The sequence below is a fragment of the Magallana gigas genome, chromosome 3 (assembly GCF_963853765.1).
Source record: "Magallana gigas chromosome 3, xbMagGiga1.1, whole genome shotgun sequence".
Lineage (NCBI taxonomy): Eukaryota > Metazoa > Mollusca > Bivalvia > Ostreida > Ostreidae > Magallana > Magallana gigas.
In genome coordinates, this window is record NC_088855.1 from 2,812,514 (window position 1) to 2,832,294 (window position 19,781).

At 35.9% G+C, this 19,781-nt stretch overlaps 1 protein-coding gene across 5 annotated transcripts; it reads right to left on the bottom strand.

Moving 5' to 3' along the window:
• Positions 1 to 181: 181 nt before the first annotated feature.
• On the bottom strand, positions 182 to 19,595 carry LOC105325906 (eukaryotic translation initiation factor 4E transporter). Of its 5 annotated transcripts, none has more exons than XM_034481388.2 (24): positions 19,379 to 19,595; positions 18,576 to 18,746; positions 17,267 to 17,340; positions 16,546 to 16,682; positions 16,280 to 16,421; positions 15,723 to 15,903; positions 14,552 to 14,825; positions 14,004 to 14,164; positions 13,744 to 13,867; positions 13,323 to 13,544; positions 12,855 to 12,974; positions 12,035 to 12,297; positions 10,560 to 10,694; positions 9,894 to 10,326; positions 8,524 to 8,633; positions 8,025 to 8,179; positions 7,435 to 7,612; positions 7,225 to 7,339; positions 7,002 to 7,129; positions 6,253 to 6,400; positions 5,803 to 5,984; positions 5,269 to 5,449; positions 3,667 to 3,849; positions 182 to 3,403 (listed from the first exon to the last, which is right to left on the bottom strand). In XM_034481388.2, the coding sequence occupies exons 2-24, from the start codon at positions 18,693 to 18,695 to the stop codon at positions 3,225 to 3,227; spliced, it is 3,945 nt and encodes a 1,314-aa protein (XP_034337279.1). In that variant the 5' UTR covers positions 18,696 to 18,746; positions 19,379 to 19,595; the 3' UTR covers positions 182 to 3,224. The 5 variants fall into 5 exon arrangements, with proteins under 5 accessions (XP_034337279.1, XP_034337278.1, XP_034337276.2 ...); XM_034481387.2 differs by having other exon boundaries at positions 6,253 to 6,403; XM_034481385.2 differs by having other exon boundaries at positions 6,253 to 6,403; positions 6,807 to 7,129; positions 15,723 to 15,900; positions 19,379 to 19,594.
• Between the last annotated feature and the right edge of the window lie 186 nt (positions 19,596 to 19,781).

A 19,781-nucleotide genomic window follows, 5' to 3' on the forward strand; every position in this document is an offset into this window, starting at 1 on the left:
AGTTAGCGTGGATTTGATTTCGTGCATTTCTAAATATACCTATTTATCTATGTGTGTATTTAAAAACTTTACATTTGATGATGTACTTGATTAAGCGGATGCCATTTTCCACCATAAAACACCAAATAGAATACACAGCCAAATGTCATACGTTTACAGTAGTGGATAAAGACTCGTGCTCTCAAGATTTCATTCTTTATTTCAGAAAAGCAATGAGATAAAATGAACAGGAACCCAAGCACTTGGCCTCTTTTAAACTAAATACAATCAAATGGACAAAACAATTCAATATTTTTTCCCCTGGTATAAAATTACAAAACAGGCTCAATAAATACTCATACTGTTATTTTAACATGCAACAAAACCTTGGCAGAATACATGCATCCACTGAAAAGTTAATGAACAAAATGCATGTACGATATAAACATTCATATTTTAAATTACAAAACTTTTCAATGAAATAGGAAACTTGGACAAAGGTACCAAAAAAGCAAACACTATCATACACAGTATGCAGTACTTGACAAGTAAAATTGCTTCTGGAAAGAAGGGGACTTTGCCAATTCTATTTTAGTTGTGTGCTGCATTTAGTGCACATTGATCAATTTAAAAATATAAACAACTTCCATCATGTTTTACAATTTAAGAGAACTGATATATAATAAGCTGAAATTCGCCACATACACAAGGAACATTACAAAGTGGAATTCAATTATAGCTAGCAAAGGAAGAATATTCAAGAAGAATCATAACTACAGGAACCAAGCCAAAGGTCAGGGGTCAGCCACTTTATCTCACTACCAGCCTGATAAACAACATTTTGCAAGGTTTTAAATGTCTGTCAACATCAAAACATTTACTTGACACAGAGAAAATGGATGAAATCTCACTCACAATTCTTCTCATCCCATTCAAGCCTCTTGCACACATGAAGCTCTAATTAATGAATCAACAACTTATACTACCCAATATCACCCCCCATCTCCTGTCCTGGAGTGTTTGTCATTTTGGTCCACAAACAGAAATAATGATAACATTTCTAAAAACTTTTTTGGTTTCCATGTGCACCTCAGGAAAAGTTAAAGATTCATTGTTTTTTACAGTTATAGTAAAAAAAATCTTGTTACACATATACTGATTGAAAGATTTGTTATTCTACAGAGATCTGAAAACTTTATCTAAATGCCCACAAGAAAACTTTTCATGTAAAGGAACAAAATCAATTTAATACAGTTGTGGAATTGGCACTAAGACCAATTTCAACCGACATACATGTACACTGGTGCTCAAATATAACACCATAACCACCATCCTCTTCCACCTGAACTCAGATGACCTTTCTGAACTCAGATGACCTTTCAGAACTCAGTTGACCTTCCTTTGGGAATTTTCCACACAATCCCTTATCTGCCACCTGTTTTTATTGTGACTTAAAAAAATGTAAACAAAAAAATATGTTTCTTCTTCAGTCATATCCATTCTTGTATTCTGGAGTATAGCAAGAATGAAACAAAAATAACTATTCCTCTACAGGTTTGGTCACATGAGAGAAAAAAAATTCAATAAATGTACATACAATTTTAACATATAAATATAATAAGCACTATTAGTAAATGTGTAAACCAATAATCCAACGAGTTAACTGTACAACAACAAAATAGTCACACACAATGAACTCGGATAGAGAGAAAATAATAGCTTTCGAGATAACACTATGTACAGATCTTGACGTCGAATCCTGACCAACCCTGGATCCGATACATCCAGGAATTCATCAAGTCTTTTCTTACACTTCTATTCACAAATCTATAAACAGTCTTACAGGCTGCAGCCATTCAAAAAAAAAGCAAAAAATTCATTACATCTATGTACAAACACACACACACACCAAAAAAAATATTATCAAAACCAATTGTGATCGGAAAACACTGCTTAATTCGATTAAAATTGACATAGAAAATTATAGATATACAATATACGTGACTGAGTATCTTACTATACATTGATTTGTGTTAACTGCTGATACACACAGGTAGCCAATTGGAACAAACAAGCAAGACAAAATTTAATTGCACCATATTCAGGAAACAATGTGTTTTCTGATCCAAGAATTATGAATAAAGACTGTCACATGTTTGAAGCAGGGTTGAGTGTGACATGTAAGGTGAAAATGATATGCTACATACAAGAAACTGTCATTAAACAATTTGACAATATCCACGTTTCAAAAAAAGAAACTATATAAATCTACAGTGTATCAATAAAACAATTCAACATTTTTTTTAGTTATGGACATTTTAATATATAACTAAAAGCTATATGTAAACTATTTACAATTCTAGACAATTACATTAATGTAACATTGGGGGTTGGTACAGCACATTTTTAAAGGAAAGGAAAACAAAAAACTTTAAACACTGAATACTGTGTCATCTAATACCCAAGCATTCAATGGTACATTGTTTTGCCCTATTTCTATATTTCTATATTTGACCATCAGCCATTGCATTCTTTTTTCTCCTTTTAATTTAATTTTTTATCTGCCTAATCAATAATGACATCAGACATCAGAACACAATTCAAGGGCAAAGACAACAAAGTGTTCAGTGATAAGTAGCACTTGAATAAATGTAGAGACTAGTTGACTGGCACAGACCTGGGGGGAGGGGTAATGTATGTATATACACCACCATGGGGGGGGGGAAGGGGGGGTGAATCTATAATACACAAAAATCAACAAAATCTTGCACAATGTAAGGTAACAAAATCAATGAGTCCTATGGGGTGTCTTTCTCCCCCTTCTCCTTTGGAGTGGGGGGATAACTCTGGTACAGTATATACATAAAATAGACATACAATGTATAACATTGATTTACAATATCAATCAGGAAAGGAACATTTCAAATAATACACAAGAACCTATGTACAGAAACACAGACTATTTACACAGATATTAACAAGCACTATTTACAGCTTCATTCCGTTGTTTGCGACATGTTGATATTTTTTTTTAGCCCAAATAAGGAACCGTATCTCTGTTTAAAAAAGCACAAGATGGCAAAAGAAAAATATCAAAAACTAATGGACAAGTAGAAATTTTGAAAAAATGTAATACATACTAAATGCACTTCAGTCATTCATCATAGCACTCCTCTACCACATGGACCTCTCAATCACAACATTACGACTAGCTTTTAAGAATAAATGTGCAGAGTTACTTCCTCCTAGTTCGACACAGCCTGTGTGTGGCGCTCTATTTCATCCACGGTCATCACCCGTTGCCCCTGGGTGGGGATCGGGGGCATGTGGGGGAGGGAAGTTTTCAGGACATCTGTACCAAACCACTTCATCAGATTGGGTTCATTGCCTTTACCACTGTTTGGTGAAATTGGCCCGTTCAAAACTGCAAAAACATGCACAACGATAAAAAGAACCTTGGCAATGCATACATCAACCCACCATGTCATAGTACATGCCAAGTAGGAATCAACAACATCAAATGATCTCAATAACTCAATGACTCAAAAGATTTAATACATTATCAGTGATAACCAGACTAAAACCATCTTATCCCTAAATAGTTTTCCTTGCATTTTCAATGTATCAACAGGTAAGTATATCAGTGCCTAAGTTAGTTGCTTCAACTAAAATGAAGTCCTATCATACCTTGTTTCCCTGGGGTCAGGGTCCTGTTCATTAGTGGTGAGCCTCCCATGCCCCTGGGGGCCACCCCAGACACAGGGGGCGTGTACACTCCTCTGATCCCCTGTAGTCGGGGGTCCACAATTCTCTGATGCTGGGCCTGCATCGCCATTTGGTTCAGATGGCCCATTTGGTTGAGTGTGTTTACTACAATATTCAAATGATTATACAGTAAAACACGCTTAGAGCGAACATGCATATAATGAGTTGACACTTATAGCAAAGTGATTTTCAATCCCCTTGACTTTATTACATGACTTGACGGTTATAACGAATTAAGGTGGCTCGACACACCAATGCATTATTTGATGGATCGATGAAGAATTCTCTTTGAGAAATGATTATTCAAAATGACACCTATATCTGCCTCTGCTTATTTTATATGAATTTTTTTGCATTTTTTTATAGAAACCGGAAACATCGTTTTAGCTGCGAACAAGATATATTAGAGCTAAAAATTTGTTATCAATTAATGCACAATACAATTATCTATAAAATATCAAAAACGGCCAGATAAACTTTGAAATATTTTTGTAAAAAAAATATTTATGAAAATGAAAAAAAAGGATTGTAGATATTTTTTAAATATATGGATAAAGACTGCAAATAAACTGTTACTCGCATTTAACAATTGCTGTACAATCATATTTCAACAAGAAATTGAAACCAAATAGTGAAAATAAAGTATAAATGGAAAATTTTAAAATCGAACCAATCCCGATTGTAATTAAACTGATCCCGAACGAAATCACATAAAGTTAGAATGAATCAGAATTTTGCAAAAATTTCAGGTTGTTTAGCTGTAAAATGGTTTCGTCATTTACTAACTTTATAATTTTTATCAATTACTTAGAAAAAAACTGCAGTTTATTTGTAAAATTTCAATTTTAAATTAATTCTGATCGGGATCAGTTTTTTTTCAATCGGGATCGGTTCAAATTTGATAAATAGAAATTTTTCCAAAATTTCGCATTTTCATTTCAATTTCTTTGTAAAATATCATTGTTTAGTAAATAGTTTATGTGACTATATGTTATTTTAAAAATTTTATCCATAGATTAAAAAGATATTAAAGAATTACAATTTTGATTTTCAGAAATATTTTTTTAATTAAAAAATTAAACACTTTACCAAACGATCTTTGGCATGAATTTATTTATAATTATATTACACATTAATTGACAACAAGTTTTAAGCTCTAATGTATTCTGTTTGTCTGCAAAACAGTTTTTCCTATTTCACTGAAAAAATACAAAAAAATTCGTATAAAATAACTGAAAGCCGATATTGATCTCTGTTTTGTGGAATCATGTTTCAAAAAAGATTCTCTATCGATCCATAAAATAAAATTTTGGTGTGTCGAGGAACCTTAAGCTTGTAACGAAGCAAAATTGCCCGTCCCTGGCACTTCATTATAAGCTGTAATTTACATCTGCCAACTGATCTCAAACGATTATCAATAACAATGAATTGAATTGAATAATCACATTAATAATCAATGATTAATAATCACAATAATAACAAAGGTTTCTGGCCTCTGTCCCAGGATTGCATTGCACCACCTACCTCTGACTGTTGTTTGTGAGAGGTTGCCCTGCATAACCTGCTGCATCAGTAGAGGATTGTGGCCCACACTGACCGGGGGCTGTAGGGGCAGTCTCCCAGTAATGGGGATTCCCATGGGGAGACCCTGGGGGGTCCCCATAGACGGGCGGGTCATGGGATTTGGTGAAATGACATGCCTTTGCTGCAAAAAGCAAGAAACAAAATTCTGGAAATGTTCATATTGTAAGTTAATATCAATTTACTTTAGCAGTTCTTTATTACTTAATACTAGAATTTTTTTTTTAATTCCGTTCTAAATTTAAGCCTTTATTTTTGACAGACAAATAGTTAGAAAATAGATTTTTTAATCATGATTTATAGATTACATATTTTAATCACATGCATTGTTGCTTCGTTTTGTCTACTGGCCCAAGTATTGATCATATACTGATCAAAACATACTGATCAAAACATTTAACTCTATAGAACAATGCTTGGTTAGAAATAAAATGGATCACAAAATATAATTTACAAATGCTAAAAATCAACTGGTACCTGCAGAACTTTGGACAAATCGACACTTGCAGAGGAGATAGGTGTGGTGCCGGAGCCTACGATTGGACGCTGAGGTGGCGTCTGAAGGTCAGGTTTGACCATGTTAGGGTTAGAGATCTGTGGACTCATCATCTTTAGCTGGGCTTGGTTTTGTTGTGGGAATGAAGAATTCATGTTGACTCCTGAAAACAGAGAGGAAATTTAATAGACATATTAAATCAAACACACATTTGGTCAGTTGTAAGTTATATGGTATGGCAATACAAAGTACATTTTGATCACCTGAGTAGATCACAAAAAGAGAAAAAATAAATGGGTCAGATAAAACCACCTTATATAGTAACAAGAACTGGGCTTGAGGTTCTTGACACCTGAGATTAATTTCAAGATTTAAATAAAAAAAAAGAATCAGTTCTCTTTGAGTCTCAATGAAGTCCGAGTTTTAAGCACCTTTGACAATGGGCCTTCCAGCTGACTGCATGGCCACACTAGAGGAGAGGGGAGTCCCCATCACCGGTCGGACCTGTGGCTGCTGCTTCAGCCGGTCAGCGGCCATCATTGCCTGGAGAGCAGCCACCTGATCCACCGCTGCCATCTGCTGCTGATAAAAAAAACCATGCAGTGAACAGGCTGAGACATTTGTCAGAACAAACCTTGTATACAGTAAAACATGGTTATAGTGAACATGTTTATAATGAATTGACGATAATAGTGAAGTCATTTTCATTGCGAGTGACTTTATAACATGTTGTTAACTTGAAGAATATAACAAATTATGCTTATAACGAAGCAAAATTGTCTGTCCCTGGCGTGTCTTACTGTACATCATTTCCCCATACTCAATTCAATATTCAGTAAATCATTTCGGAATGTGCTTTTGGTGCAGGAGCTGCTATGACCTGTTTGCCAAAGCTAAGCTAGTGTTGATGAGCAATATCAAAAAAATTATGTCTTAAATTTCAGTCTTCCATAGACCTTGAAACAAACAATGGCTTCCTTTTTACCTGATCAATGGAGTTGTTTCTAGAGAACTGTGGTGAGTTTTGATTGGCCAGTGAAGGGAGGCCACTCTGATTGGCCAGTGAGGGGGGAGGAATGCTGAGGTTTGGCATGTGATTGTGTGAGCTGATGCTGGGCTGACTGGTGGAGACAGTGCTGTGTCCCACAGACAGGGAGGGGTGACTAGAACAGACAGAAACCTGGCTGGGGTTGGTCAGCGTCCGGAAGTCAAAGACGTTCTGCTCCGGCCTCCGGGGATCCTGTCCCTGGAGCTCTCTACCCTCCTCAGATCTCACCAGCTGCTTCACCGGCGGAACCTTCTTGTCACCTACAAAACAAAACCCTATGTTGACTACCCATTTCAGAGACCGGATGTTATATAAACTTGAAAATGATCTAATCTAGCTATGTAACAGAGCTTACCATCGGCTCCCTCCATCCTCGGTCCATCACCTCTCTGCTTCTCCTTCTCGCTCGCTTTGTCAGAGTGCATCTTTCTGATGACAGATGTCGGCGTAAAGGAAGCAGTTACTGAAGGCTGTAAATAGAGAAATGAGAAAATTCAGGCACCTGTCAAATAATACAAGAACTGTGACAAAGATATATTCAAACCTATGCTGTATAGTACTGCACCTTAGAACCAGGCATTGACTGTGCTGAAGGTGTGCTCTGGGGGGTGAGAGGCTGGGGGAGGGAGGAGGCAGGTAAGGGTCCACTGGGCACCAGGCGGGGGGAGGCAGGGCTAGGCTGCTGCTGGCCTGGGGGTGCTGCTACTTTTCCCTGTGGGGTCGTAGGATTCGGAGACTTTCCTCTGTAAAGACAGTGTACACATACAGGTATTATGCTTATAATTCAAGTTTGTTTTCATACAAAATTACAATATCCCATCTTTTTTAACAATATACAGAACATGTATTATCACTAAGACACAAAAATGCATGCATAAACAAAAGAACTCAAATTTAGCAATCTTCATCAAAACCTGCTTGGTTTAAACAAAATGCATGTAGAAATCTTAAGAAAATTCCACATCATTGATATCTTAAGAAATTTGCACATCAAAGTTAGTTATAATGAAACTCATATCAAACACATGTACATTATAATGACTTTATGTAACCAAAATCAGTCACAAAGTTTATAGCTTTTGTTCATGATATCTCATCTGTACAGAATACAGGTGAATTCCTTTATAGACACTATGACCTGGAGTGGCATTTTACCTCTCTTGCTGTTTCTTGATGAATCGCTCTTTCTGATCCTCCAGCTGTTTTTTGAGGAGGGCGGTCTGCATGATGGCCTGTGTGTGGGCGATCAGCTCCTGGGGGCTGGGGACTCGAGGCACCAGAGGGGGTCGTATAGTGGCTGTACCAGTGGACTGTAACAGAAATCATATATTATCAAAACTCAATCAGCATGCCCTATTACCAACTGATTATATACTATCACAAACTCGATCAGCGTAACCTATTACAGCATTATTATACCCTATTACAGCATGAATTCATTACAACCTATTACAGCCTGATTACATAATCACGGCAAAATGCACATGAACATGTAGCTTTTAGAACAGAATGGAGGATTTAGTCAAACTTGTTCTTGAGTGATGCCCTTTATACTTGTCTATTTGTACATGTAATTATAACAATATGTACAAACTAAAGCTGATCACCAGCGGGTGATTTTAAAAGCAAGTCATTAACAGACATGAGGTCTTACTGATAGGTTGGTAGCTGCCTGCATGGACACAGGAGAAGATTTGCCTGCGATCTGTGAGGGGTGGATGGGGGATGGAGCACTCAGATGCATCGGTGGCTGCTGGCTGAACACTACAAAACATCATCAAACTTACATCATGCTCTCATTGAAAGTACCAATCATTCTTAAGGAAGGAGTCATAATAAGAAATGCATGAAATTTTGACACAGTCAAACGGATCATATTACTTAATGATTCTATCAGTTTAATTAAATTTGACCTTTTTGTTTTCGGATAAAGGTCAGGTCAAGGTCACTACCTTTTTCCTCAACGTAAAGAGTGATAAAAATAAGTTTAGCTCATTATAGTTCTGTAGACAATTGTTTAAGATTTGAAGATTCAAATTTTCAATGAAATCATAGACCATGAGAGTGTCTATCAGCTTATACTACTAAATTGGAATAAATATTTATACTAAAATTGATATTGCTTAGCCCGCATCTCCTCTAATTTTCTTAAATTTTGAAGAAATTTTGATTATTTTTTTATGCTACCAATAATAAAATATTTCTAATTTTTATGTATTATGAAGACTTTATATAAAGATATAAATTGACAGAAAAGCTAATATATTGACCGTTTCATAAGAGAGAAAAACTGATTTTAGTGATTTTTTCACAAAAATCAATGTATAGAATGGGCGCTTTAAAAAGCTTATAAAAATGTTATTTGATAGGCAAATCATATTTTAAAAACATATTCTGAAACCCAAGTATCATATAATTAGTTCACATTAGTAAAAAAAATCCAACATTATTGTTATTGTTTTTAAAATGCTAAAACAGACTCATTATATATATATAATCTGCAGCAATTTTGAATTGCGCAACATGTGATATTTTCCTACGCCAAAAATATAGTCCTTGTTCCATTCTAAACATTGATTACATTTTTCTATGCCAAGTTGTATGATAGTAAAAAAGAAAGAAAAATATACTATTTTAATTTCCTTTCATCTTGATTTGATGAACAATTAATCAAATTTACGTTTGACAAGTCGAAAACCAGAAAAGACTCCTTCCTTAAACAATCTCACTATATTTTCACCTATAAAAAATAGTCCAAGAAAGGCCAAAAATATTAGTTTTATTTCCCAGGTCAAATGAACCAGGTAACCTGTTGTCTCACTGGTTTTATTTTATTGCCATATTAATGACAGGAAAGCGTGGAATTCCATTTTCAATATAAAGTTAACATTTTAAAATAAAGTTGTAATAGTAATACAACACATGCCTGTCACATTCTTGATTGAAATTTTTGGCCCGAGAAACCTTATTAATCTAAAAAGATTATTTATTTGGTTTTAACTGTAGCGTAAGGTATGTACTTACTGATGGGTGATGGTACCCTTGGGGACCCTGGCTGAGCGAGCAGGGCCTGTTGAATCAGTTGTGGAGAGGCCGCCCGTGGGGATGGCGTGTTCTGCATCAGCCCGATGACTGCAGCCTGACCGGGGTGGGGCGCCAGAGGGGAGTGAACTGCTGGAACCGGTGGCATGGGAGGAGGGGGCTGCTGGGGGGGAGGGGTGGGGGTGGAGGGTTTGGTAATGATGGTGGGATTCTGTTTGATGAAGTTGGCTAGGGTCTCAGAGTTGTCCGGGTGTCTGGGGGGTGGGGGGCCTCCTCCCGAGGGGGGTGTTTGCTGGAAGTTCTGTGCTTGTTGAGCTATAGGGGTGGACTGGTTGTTGAGATGAACACTTCCCCGCATGTGATTCAGAGTGTGCTGACGGATCTGTAACTGTTGCTCCTTGTTACGTAGCAAAGCCTGCACAAAATTGTAAACCAAAACATAACACAGTAAAAATACGTGCAATATTTATTCACTATCAGAAGAAAGACTCTTTTACTATAAAATATATAGCAACTTCATTTTCATACAAGACAAGAGTCTCTTTGGTCATTGAAAAAGTTAAATACAGTTTTACAATTAAAACTCCTTATTGTTTTTTTAAACTACTAAATAACAAGAAAGTAACATTTGTAGATGATTGTTTATACCTGCAGAAATTCATTCTGAGCCACACTGCCTGGGGTGAGTGGGGGCTGTCCAGGGGGTGGTACATTGTTGGAGGAGGGTGGGGGCTGACTCAAGAAAATAGGAGACATGGTCCTCTGCTCAGGATTGCGTTGAGCCTGCAGTAAAAAATCAAGCTGATGAAATCAATTTCATCTGAATGTATTGTTTGAGTTGATTTATGAAGTTTGGCTCAATGTCTATTAGAACATCAAATATTTCATAGGTTTTTGGACTTATAGTGTGTTACATTCTGATAGACTAACAGTGTGTGACATTCTGATAGACTTACAGTGTGTTACATTCTGATAGACTTACAGTGTGTGACATTCTGATAGCCTTACAATGTGTTACATTATGATAGACTTACAGTGTGTTACATTCTGATAGACTTACAGTGTGTTACATTCTGATAGCCTAACAGTGTGTTACATTCTGATAGACTTACAGTCTGTGACATTCTGATAGCCTTACAATGTGTTACATTATGATAGACTTACAGTGTGTTACATTCTGATAGACTTACAGTGTGTTACATTCTGATAGCCTAACAGTGTGTTACATTCTAATAGACTTACAGTGTGTTACATTCTGATAGCCTAACAGTGTGTTACATTCTGATAGACTTACAGTGTGTGACATTCTGATAGACTTACAGTGTGTTACATTCTGATAGACTTACAATGTGTGACATTCTGATAGACTTACAATGTGTGACATTCTGATAGACTTACAATGTGTTACACTCTGATAGCCTTACAATGTGTTACATTATGATAGACTTACAGTGTGTTACATTCTGATAGACTTACAGTGTGTTACATTCTGATAGCCTAACAGTGTGTTACATTCTGATAGACTTACAGTGTGTGACATTCTGATAGACTTACAGTGTGTGACATTCTGATAGACTTACAATGTGTTACATTCTGATAGACTTACAGTGTGTTACATTCTGATAGACTTACAATGTGTTACATTCTGATAGCCTAACAGTCTGTGACATTCTGATAGACTTACAGTGTGTTACATTCTGATAGCCTTACAATGTGTTACATTCTGATAGACTTACAGTGTGTTACATTCTGATAGCCTAACAGTGTGTTACATTCTGATAGACTTACAATGTGTTACATTCTGATAGACTTACAGTGTGTTACATTCTGATAGACTTACAATGTGTGACATTCTGATAACTTACAGTGTGTTACATTCTGATAGACTTACAATGTGTTACACTCTGATAGCCTAACAGTCTGTGACATTCTGATAGACTTACAGTGTGTTACATTCTGATAGCCTTACAATGTGTTACATTCTGATAGACTTACAGTGTGTTACATTCTGATACACTTACAGTGTGTTACATTCTGATAGACTTACAGTGTGTTACATCCTGGTAGACTTACTGTGTGTGACATTCTGATACACATACAATGTGTGACATTCTGAGACTTACAGTTTGTGACATTTTGTTAGGAGACTCTACGGCTGCTGCTGCTCCAGCCTGCATGAGACTCAGAAGCTTGTTGAAGGCAGCAAGATCGTCTTGCTGTTCTTTGGGCGACTGTGCAGGGGGTGGGGGCTTGGACGCCTTTTGCTGAGCTGGCTGGGTCACCAAAGGGTGCTGTATAGGGGCACCAGGAGGGGTGTAGGTTCGGTTATTGTTGGGTGCCATGTCAGCTTCTAATTCTGCAACTGTCTTGAATCGTCCAGGCATATCTTAAAATACAAATGAAACAAGCTTTGACTCCTATAATCTGCCATTGTACATCAAGATAAAGACTTTTAATGCACAGTATGTTAAGTATTTTTCTTAAAACAATGCAGCCCAATTTTTTAATCTTATCTAATATTTAGTTTTACATTTGTTTGCACAGAGTATTTTTTTTTCTTAGTTCAGGGATAAAACTCTGTCAAAAATCATCATATCTTGATCAAATTCGAATTTGACCAGTGATTTCTATGATGTATCCATACATTAAATTTGAGTTGAATGTGTGCAATTGCTGCTGAGATTATGAATGGAAAGTTAATGATGAGGGAAGGATTGAATGACGGAACAGGGTAAAACTATTTAAACCTGGTTATTCTATGGCCGGGACAAAAAAACACAAAAATTATCAACATACACAATCATATTAATGTGGAAATGCCTGAGAACCTTATTACAAATGTTTTTGGGGTTTTTTTTTTTTTTTGGGGGGGGGGGGGGTTCTTGGGTCTTTGTGTTCCTATTGTTAGTGAATCGGCCCATTTAGGGGTGTATGGTTGCTTACGGAGTGGAGAAGCCACCGCTGGGCTGCCTGTGCCACTGCTTGACGGAGTGGAACCCTTCCTCCCAAATAACAATGCCTTCAGCTGAGCCTCAGCATCCTGGGCAGTCATACTGCTGGTGCCTGATAAAGAAAATGACATAAAATAGTCAGAGCAGACAATGATACATAAACAGGCAATTATACAAAATAGAGTAGTCATTGATACAAAATAGTCAGGGTTGTCATTGATACAAAAAAGTCTGAGCAGATAATTATATAAAAACACTGTATGCAATTATGCAAAACATTACTGTAGTCAATGATACGAAATAGTCAGGGTAGTCACTGATACGAAATAATCATGGTTGTCATTGATACAAATAGTCCCAGCAGATAATAGATGTTACAAAACAATTCATGTTCTCAAAACTTCGACTATAGAACTTGACAAATAACTACAGCAGAGACAAACTAGTCTGCCTGACTTACTGCTTCTGTGAGATCGATCGTGTGAAGAGTTCTGGAACAAGGCGTTCAGCATGGGTCCTATGGTGTTCTTCTGTACAGAAGAGAAGTCATAACTCAACTGCTGTGGTTTATCTTGGAATGTGCTGTTGGCTGAGGTGGAGAACACCGACTGATGAGAGAAAGAGTTGGCTGAGGGTGGGGGAGGGGAAGGGACCACTGGACTCTTGGAACCACTCAGCAAATCTGTAATATCAAAGGACATATGTAAGTATACAAGAAAAATAAAACACCACCCACCAATACATGTACAGAACTTTCTAAACAACGCAACAGAATATTACAAATCTATGACAAATGTAAAACTTATAAATCATGTTACCAAAGCAACATGAGCAAGTTTTAAGTATCTTCCATCAGAATATGTGTTAATTCTAGAACTCACCATTTAAGTAGCCAAAGTCCTCATTGATAGATGACCGCCTACTGTTGTCTCGACTGCTGTTGGAAAACCACTTACTGAAGCGACTCTGGAGTCCAGTAAAGTCTGTACTTGGACTGGCTCCTTCCTACATTCAAAGCAACAATCCGTGTTAACATGGAAGTTCAAACAGAACAGAATTATAATCATAAATATGTTTAAATGCATAATTTAGTCCTAACTTGGTTTATTCACAAATTCAGTAGTGTGTTTATAACACTTACGTGAAGTCCAGGCAGGTTTTCCAGCTTAAAGAACTCATTGAAGTCAAACAGATTGTTGTGGCGTGGTGACTGTACGTTGATGCTGTCAGAGTTATTCGATTCCTCGGGAGAACTTGGTTCATTTGTTTCCAGACTTCCATTTCTATCTGTCACATTTGCAACTAACAAAAGATATATGCTCAATTTCAAGTCAGAAATCACAAAGAACTTAACATTATATAAATGAAATTGAAATGATGACCATTAAAAGATTTCAAAACAGTCAAATTAATGACCTTATACTTTTCTTGTAGACGTGCATAAAATACATGCATGCACTCAAGGATTAACACTTTATCATTACAATGTGCTAAAGATATTCACACTAAGATAGCCACTTTATTTATTGACAAGCTAGAGATATTAGCAATAAGACTTAAACAATAATTTAACTTTATTAATGGATATACTAGAAATACAACACAAAGACAGACACTTTATAAATGGATGTGATGGACCACATGAGGACAGATGACCACTCAACGTCGTCCAACCACCTGCTCCCTTACCAGACTCCCTCCGGTGATTGGTCTCCTCATCCTCCTCTTTATGGGGCGTTCCTTTCTTGATCTCCTGTCTGGATTCTTGTCGCTCTGCCTGCCTCCAGTTCTCGTCTTCCTTATCTGGAGTTGAGTTGGATCGCTGCTCAAACCCGTGGAGTTCGATCCGATCATGTTGACTGGTCGGTCCCTCTGTGAACCACTCTGGCTCCTCCTCGTTGCGATTGCGGTAAGAGTCTCGTCGATTTCTGTTGTTGTTGTAGTGACCTCGTTCTCTGTAGTTCTACAGCAAACAAGCAAAGAGTTCATACTTAGTGATTTTAGCATAATTACTGTAAACGTGGAAAACATTACGGTGTTTTTAATTTCACTATGTTCACGATCAGACAATTTTCCGTGAACATTAAGACACCGTGAATATTGAGCTGTGCATTCACCATCTTCGTATAGGCCGCCATTACAGATGCATGTGTTCATGAGCGGGGCCTAAGTTACCACTTGTTTATCGTAATCAAAGTATAATTAAAATTCGTTAAAAATAGCAAGTATGAATATTTCGTTAATTTAATACAATTAATATCATAATTAAACAAATGTTTATAACGGAATATTCGTTTCACCTTTATCTCTGCGGCCCTATCGAAGCCATTGTGAACATAGGGGCTAATTGTCACTTACTATCTCGGACATCACCTTAGGGCAAAGACTCCTGTACAACCATGACGTTGTCTGCGATTGACATTCATATTGAGCAGTTCATTTAAAAATTGATTATAAAGGTGTACTTCTTTCTAACAGATTACATGTACGTTTTCCCTTTAATTTTCATGCCCAAAATATCAAATACGCATTTTACACCAGTGCTTATTTCATTCAACACAAACATGTTTTATTATTCTCATCGTACTTAACGTAAATAAGGCTTTAATTTTAAGAAAATAATGTAAATTACATGATGTAGGTTCATCACTCATCAGATTTTTTTACAATCAGGGTTTACTTTTCTAGGACAAGAAATCGATTACCTGTGAAATTAAAAACACCGTGAAAGGTACTTACACCAGAAATCGTGAAATTTTAGACACGTGGAATTAAAGACGTTTACAGTATATAACAATAGACACAATTGATCAATAAGTTACTTTTGTTGCTTCTAATAATACAAATTACAAATCCTTACTCTGTCTTCAAATTCACGCCTCCCATAATTCCTGTTGTCTCTGTTATCAAATCGCCGGTCTTCACGGTCAAATCGGTCGCGGATCGCTCGAAAGTCCCGTTCCTGGTGAGCTGGTTCCCGCTCCCGATCCCGATCAATCTGGATACGTCCACTGCCGATCCTTCTGGGGTTTCTCTCTCTGCTAATCAAGAAATATTATTCAGCACTATTCCAAATGTGTTTAAACATATCCTATCAATCCAATTCTTAAGAATCCATGATGTCTGTCCTCTAAATGATATTCAGATGGGTCTCATCAGAAATTTTTTCAAAGGTTTCATTATCATGTGTTTTAATCTTGCATTTAATTTTATATTATGATTATCAAAACTTCAATTTACCATGATAATCAGACATTTTAGGGATGATTGAGAAATTAATCAGACCAGAAAAGAAATTCAGTTTGAGTCAAATTCACCTTAAATGTTTTATTTTGACCTCTGTATAAAACATGAGGAGTTTAATCAATGAATCATAATCAAATATGTAAATGTAATCAACATATTTGTAGACATTACTTTTCTCCGTTCTCCTGCCCGGGTATACTGATCTGTCGACCCAGGGGAACATGATTGCTGACATGACAACCCGTCCCGAAACTCCTACGCTGCGGACTCAGAACTATCCCGTCTTTGTCATCCTTCAAACGCTCCTTGGGGTCTGACAAAAGAGGAAATATCTTTTATAATTGTTTGATAATATTTCAATTGGTTCATCAATATTCATGGACAAATATGGTCTCTTATCTTCTATTCAACAAAGCAGGACCAAAACACTGCTTTACCCGATGGTCTCCTCCTGTTGATGTAGTCTCTGTCCAGGTCTGGGGGACGCTTTTTGTCTCCGACCATGAGGGGGGAGTTCCCACGAGAAGTGTCAAAAGATCGAAACCACCTCTCTGGTTCCCATATCCCCTCAGGCCTGAAAATCAAACAACATAGATTACACTGTAAAGCTTGGCATCGTCTGACACTGAACTTTGCAGTAAGCTACAGCTCCTCTCAAGCAGCCAGTTTTGTTCTTACGTTTCGTGTAAATAAATCAAAACAATCAATTCTTGAATGTTCCTGTGCCAAAAAAACTGCATGTCCCAATCAAAATCTTTTAATATTATTTCTGAATTATAACATAATAAGTATGGGCGAACTTCATTCCCTTGTTCTCCATGGAACTAAGAGGAATGATCAAACTATCCAAGAATTTAAGATGTAGAGGTTACATTACATTAATTATAAGTAGTTGGGACATCCTAAATATTTTGACATATCTAAATCATTCAAGGTATCAATGTTCATGACATCCAAGTTCAATCGTTTTGTCTTTCCACTTTGTGGTTGGTTGTTTTATCAGGCAAAAGTTCCATACAAGAAAAGTTGCATATTTCAGGGTCAGTATATAACTTAAATTACAAGCTAGTTTAAACACATTTTTTTATACAAAAACACAACATAGTATGGGCTTATTTTAATGATATATTAATAATTTCTTCTAACAATATTTCTTACGAGCAATGGTCCTTAGACAGACAAGGCGGCCTTTCCTTTGCCAATCTACATGTCGAGAGGTCCATCAACTTATCCTACAAATCAAATTGGAAAATATTAGGATCTATGGTACCAATTATCAACAACTTGTTAAATTATCAAAATGAACGTTTTTGCATTAAATTGACAGATGAACATGATGAAAAAAAAAATTCTTTATTCCAATCTAATTAAAATTGGTCTTTCAAGCTCCCATAGATGGAAAGTTCAATCTGAGATGACCTCGTATGGGATTTTGTTAGATCCTCACAGAAACATATCAAATACGGGAACATGAAGAATCTAATTTTAATAAGAATGTACTTAATACTTTTATACAATCATCAAATAGAGCAATCTGAGTTTTAAAATATATTAATTAGTTAAATATAGTCACTTTGACCTTTCTTCTTTTTTTTTTTACACCTTTATACTTACAAAGCCAAAAAAATATATAGCAAGTGTAAGAGAATTCATTAAATCCATTAAAGTGCAGTCATTTGGAAATTCAATGTACAAAACATCAAATTATGAAAATGCCCTACAGCCATCATAAGCAATATAAAAGATATTGATACACAAACATTCCATACAAATTTTCATCATGAACAATTTAATTTATAATTTAAAGCATGTACTCTGTATCCTGATGTTGAAAATGCTGTTTGATATATCTCTTCATTGCAGTAGCTTTAATAATTAATGAAAATGACTTCCTTTATATTCACTGATAAATCAGCAAATTTATACCGTTCAAAGAATTCTGTTTTTTGCAATAGCCTATCACTGTAGACCAACTGACTGCACGTCTGTCTGGGATATTTAGAATTGTGTTTGCACAATCAATTGCCACAGAATAAATGAGCGCATACCACACTTGCTCTTAATATATTTTGATACTGCTTATTAATGACATCACATTTGTGAGCTACTAAAGTTCACTTGGGTATACATAAGGTAACTGATTAACATTTAAACCTAAATATGCAAATAATATTCCTATCTAACCATTTTTTCACCATTTTAGCTACTGATTTAAAATACTTTAAAGTTACAAGTACTACAATACACTGTAATGGTGGTGTCATAAAAACCCCATCAGTCACCAGGTTGAAGATAGAAACTCTTGTTCCTACCAAATTGTTATTCTTTCTATTAACACCAAACAACCAATTTAATTTCAACCTGTGTTATTTACTTTTTTACAATCAATATGTAAAATATAATTTTGAATTCCCCAAAGACTGTAATGGTCTTTTGACACATCACTCCCAACACAATATGTACTTACCCTACTATACATGTATTTTGGTATGGGCCCTGGAGTATCGATCCGTGTTGGCAATTCATAACTCTCCTTTGGAGTGTCTCTTCCATTATCGTCCGAATTTATACCTCTATCTACTTCCATACTTCTTTTTAACTAATTGCAAAATTTGTTTTGGTGAAACTAGTGAAATTGCTATAAAAAAAATCATATCACAATTAAGTATGACGAGTTTTCAACTTTAAGTTTAAGTTAATTTATTACAAATCACATACGACTAGCAAGTCCTATCTTATATATCAGGAATCACTAATTTTTTTTGACAATGTATAAATGAGAACTGTTGGAGCTATAATATTCAAAAGTTCCGAAATACATGTACATATTTGCCTAGAATAAAAAGTTTTATGTAACATTTGGAAATTATAATGAAGAATTTTAATTTTGATGTAATAGGTACAGAGAAAGAAGAAAATATCAATCTTTGGCAAGTATATTTAACTGCATACGAACTTAAGACAACTGTGGCTAATGCACTCTTTTGAGCTTGCCACAGTTTTAAAACTCTAGCCCCCAATTAAAAGATTGTGGTTTACTCTACAGGGAAATAAGTCCTTGCAAATTCTCACTAATAAACACAAAGCAATGTTTCACTCACACTCCATACAAAAAATTCTAGTTAATTCAACTTTATCAAATTTATGACAGTAGAAACTGTTCGCTGTTCGTTATGCGTATTACACAATCGATGAGGCTCAACAACACTCTGAAACAAAACTCAATACACAACACACAAATCAACGTGATTATTATTGATGTGTTCTCACCTATATGTGTCTCCGATGAAAACTACTGTTGTTTAGAACGACGGGAAACTAAATACAAGGAAAAACCAGATGCGAAAGAAAAAGTGTTGAATACCTTTTAAAGAAACTGAACGAAATGCATTACTATGTACTAAAATTAAACAGAGAATACGGTTTACAAATTTGAACCACTGGAGCTAAACATCGGAAAATGTAGTAAATTGCCCGGATGTGACATGCGCAGTTCATGATGACCTTTGAAATGTGTAATGTTTTGCATAAATATAACGATGACCCCTTAAATTATCAGTGCAATCAATAACCATTTAATTTGCGTCTTCAAAGCATTTCTGAACTTGAAATGTTACGCAAAATCAATTTTTTCATAAAATTTTGGAGATAAAACATGCAGACAACTTCTTCC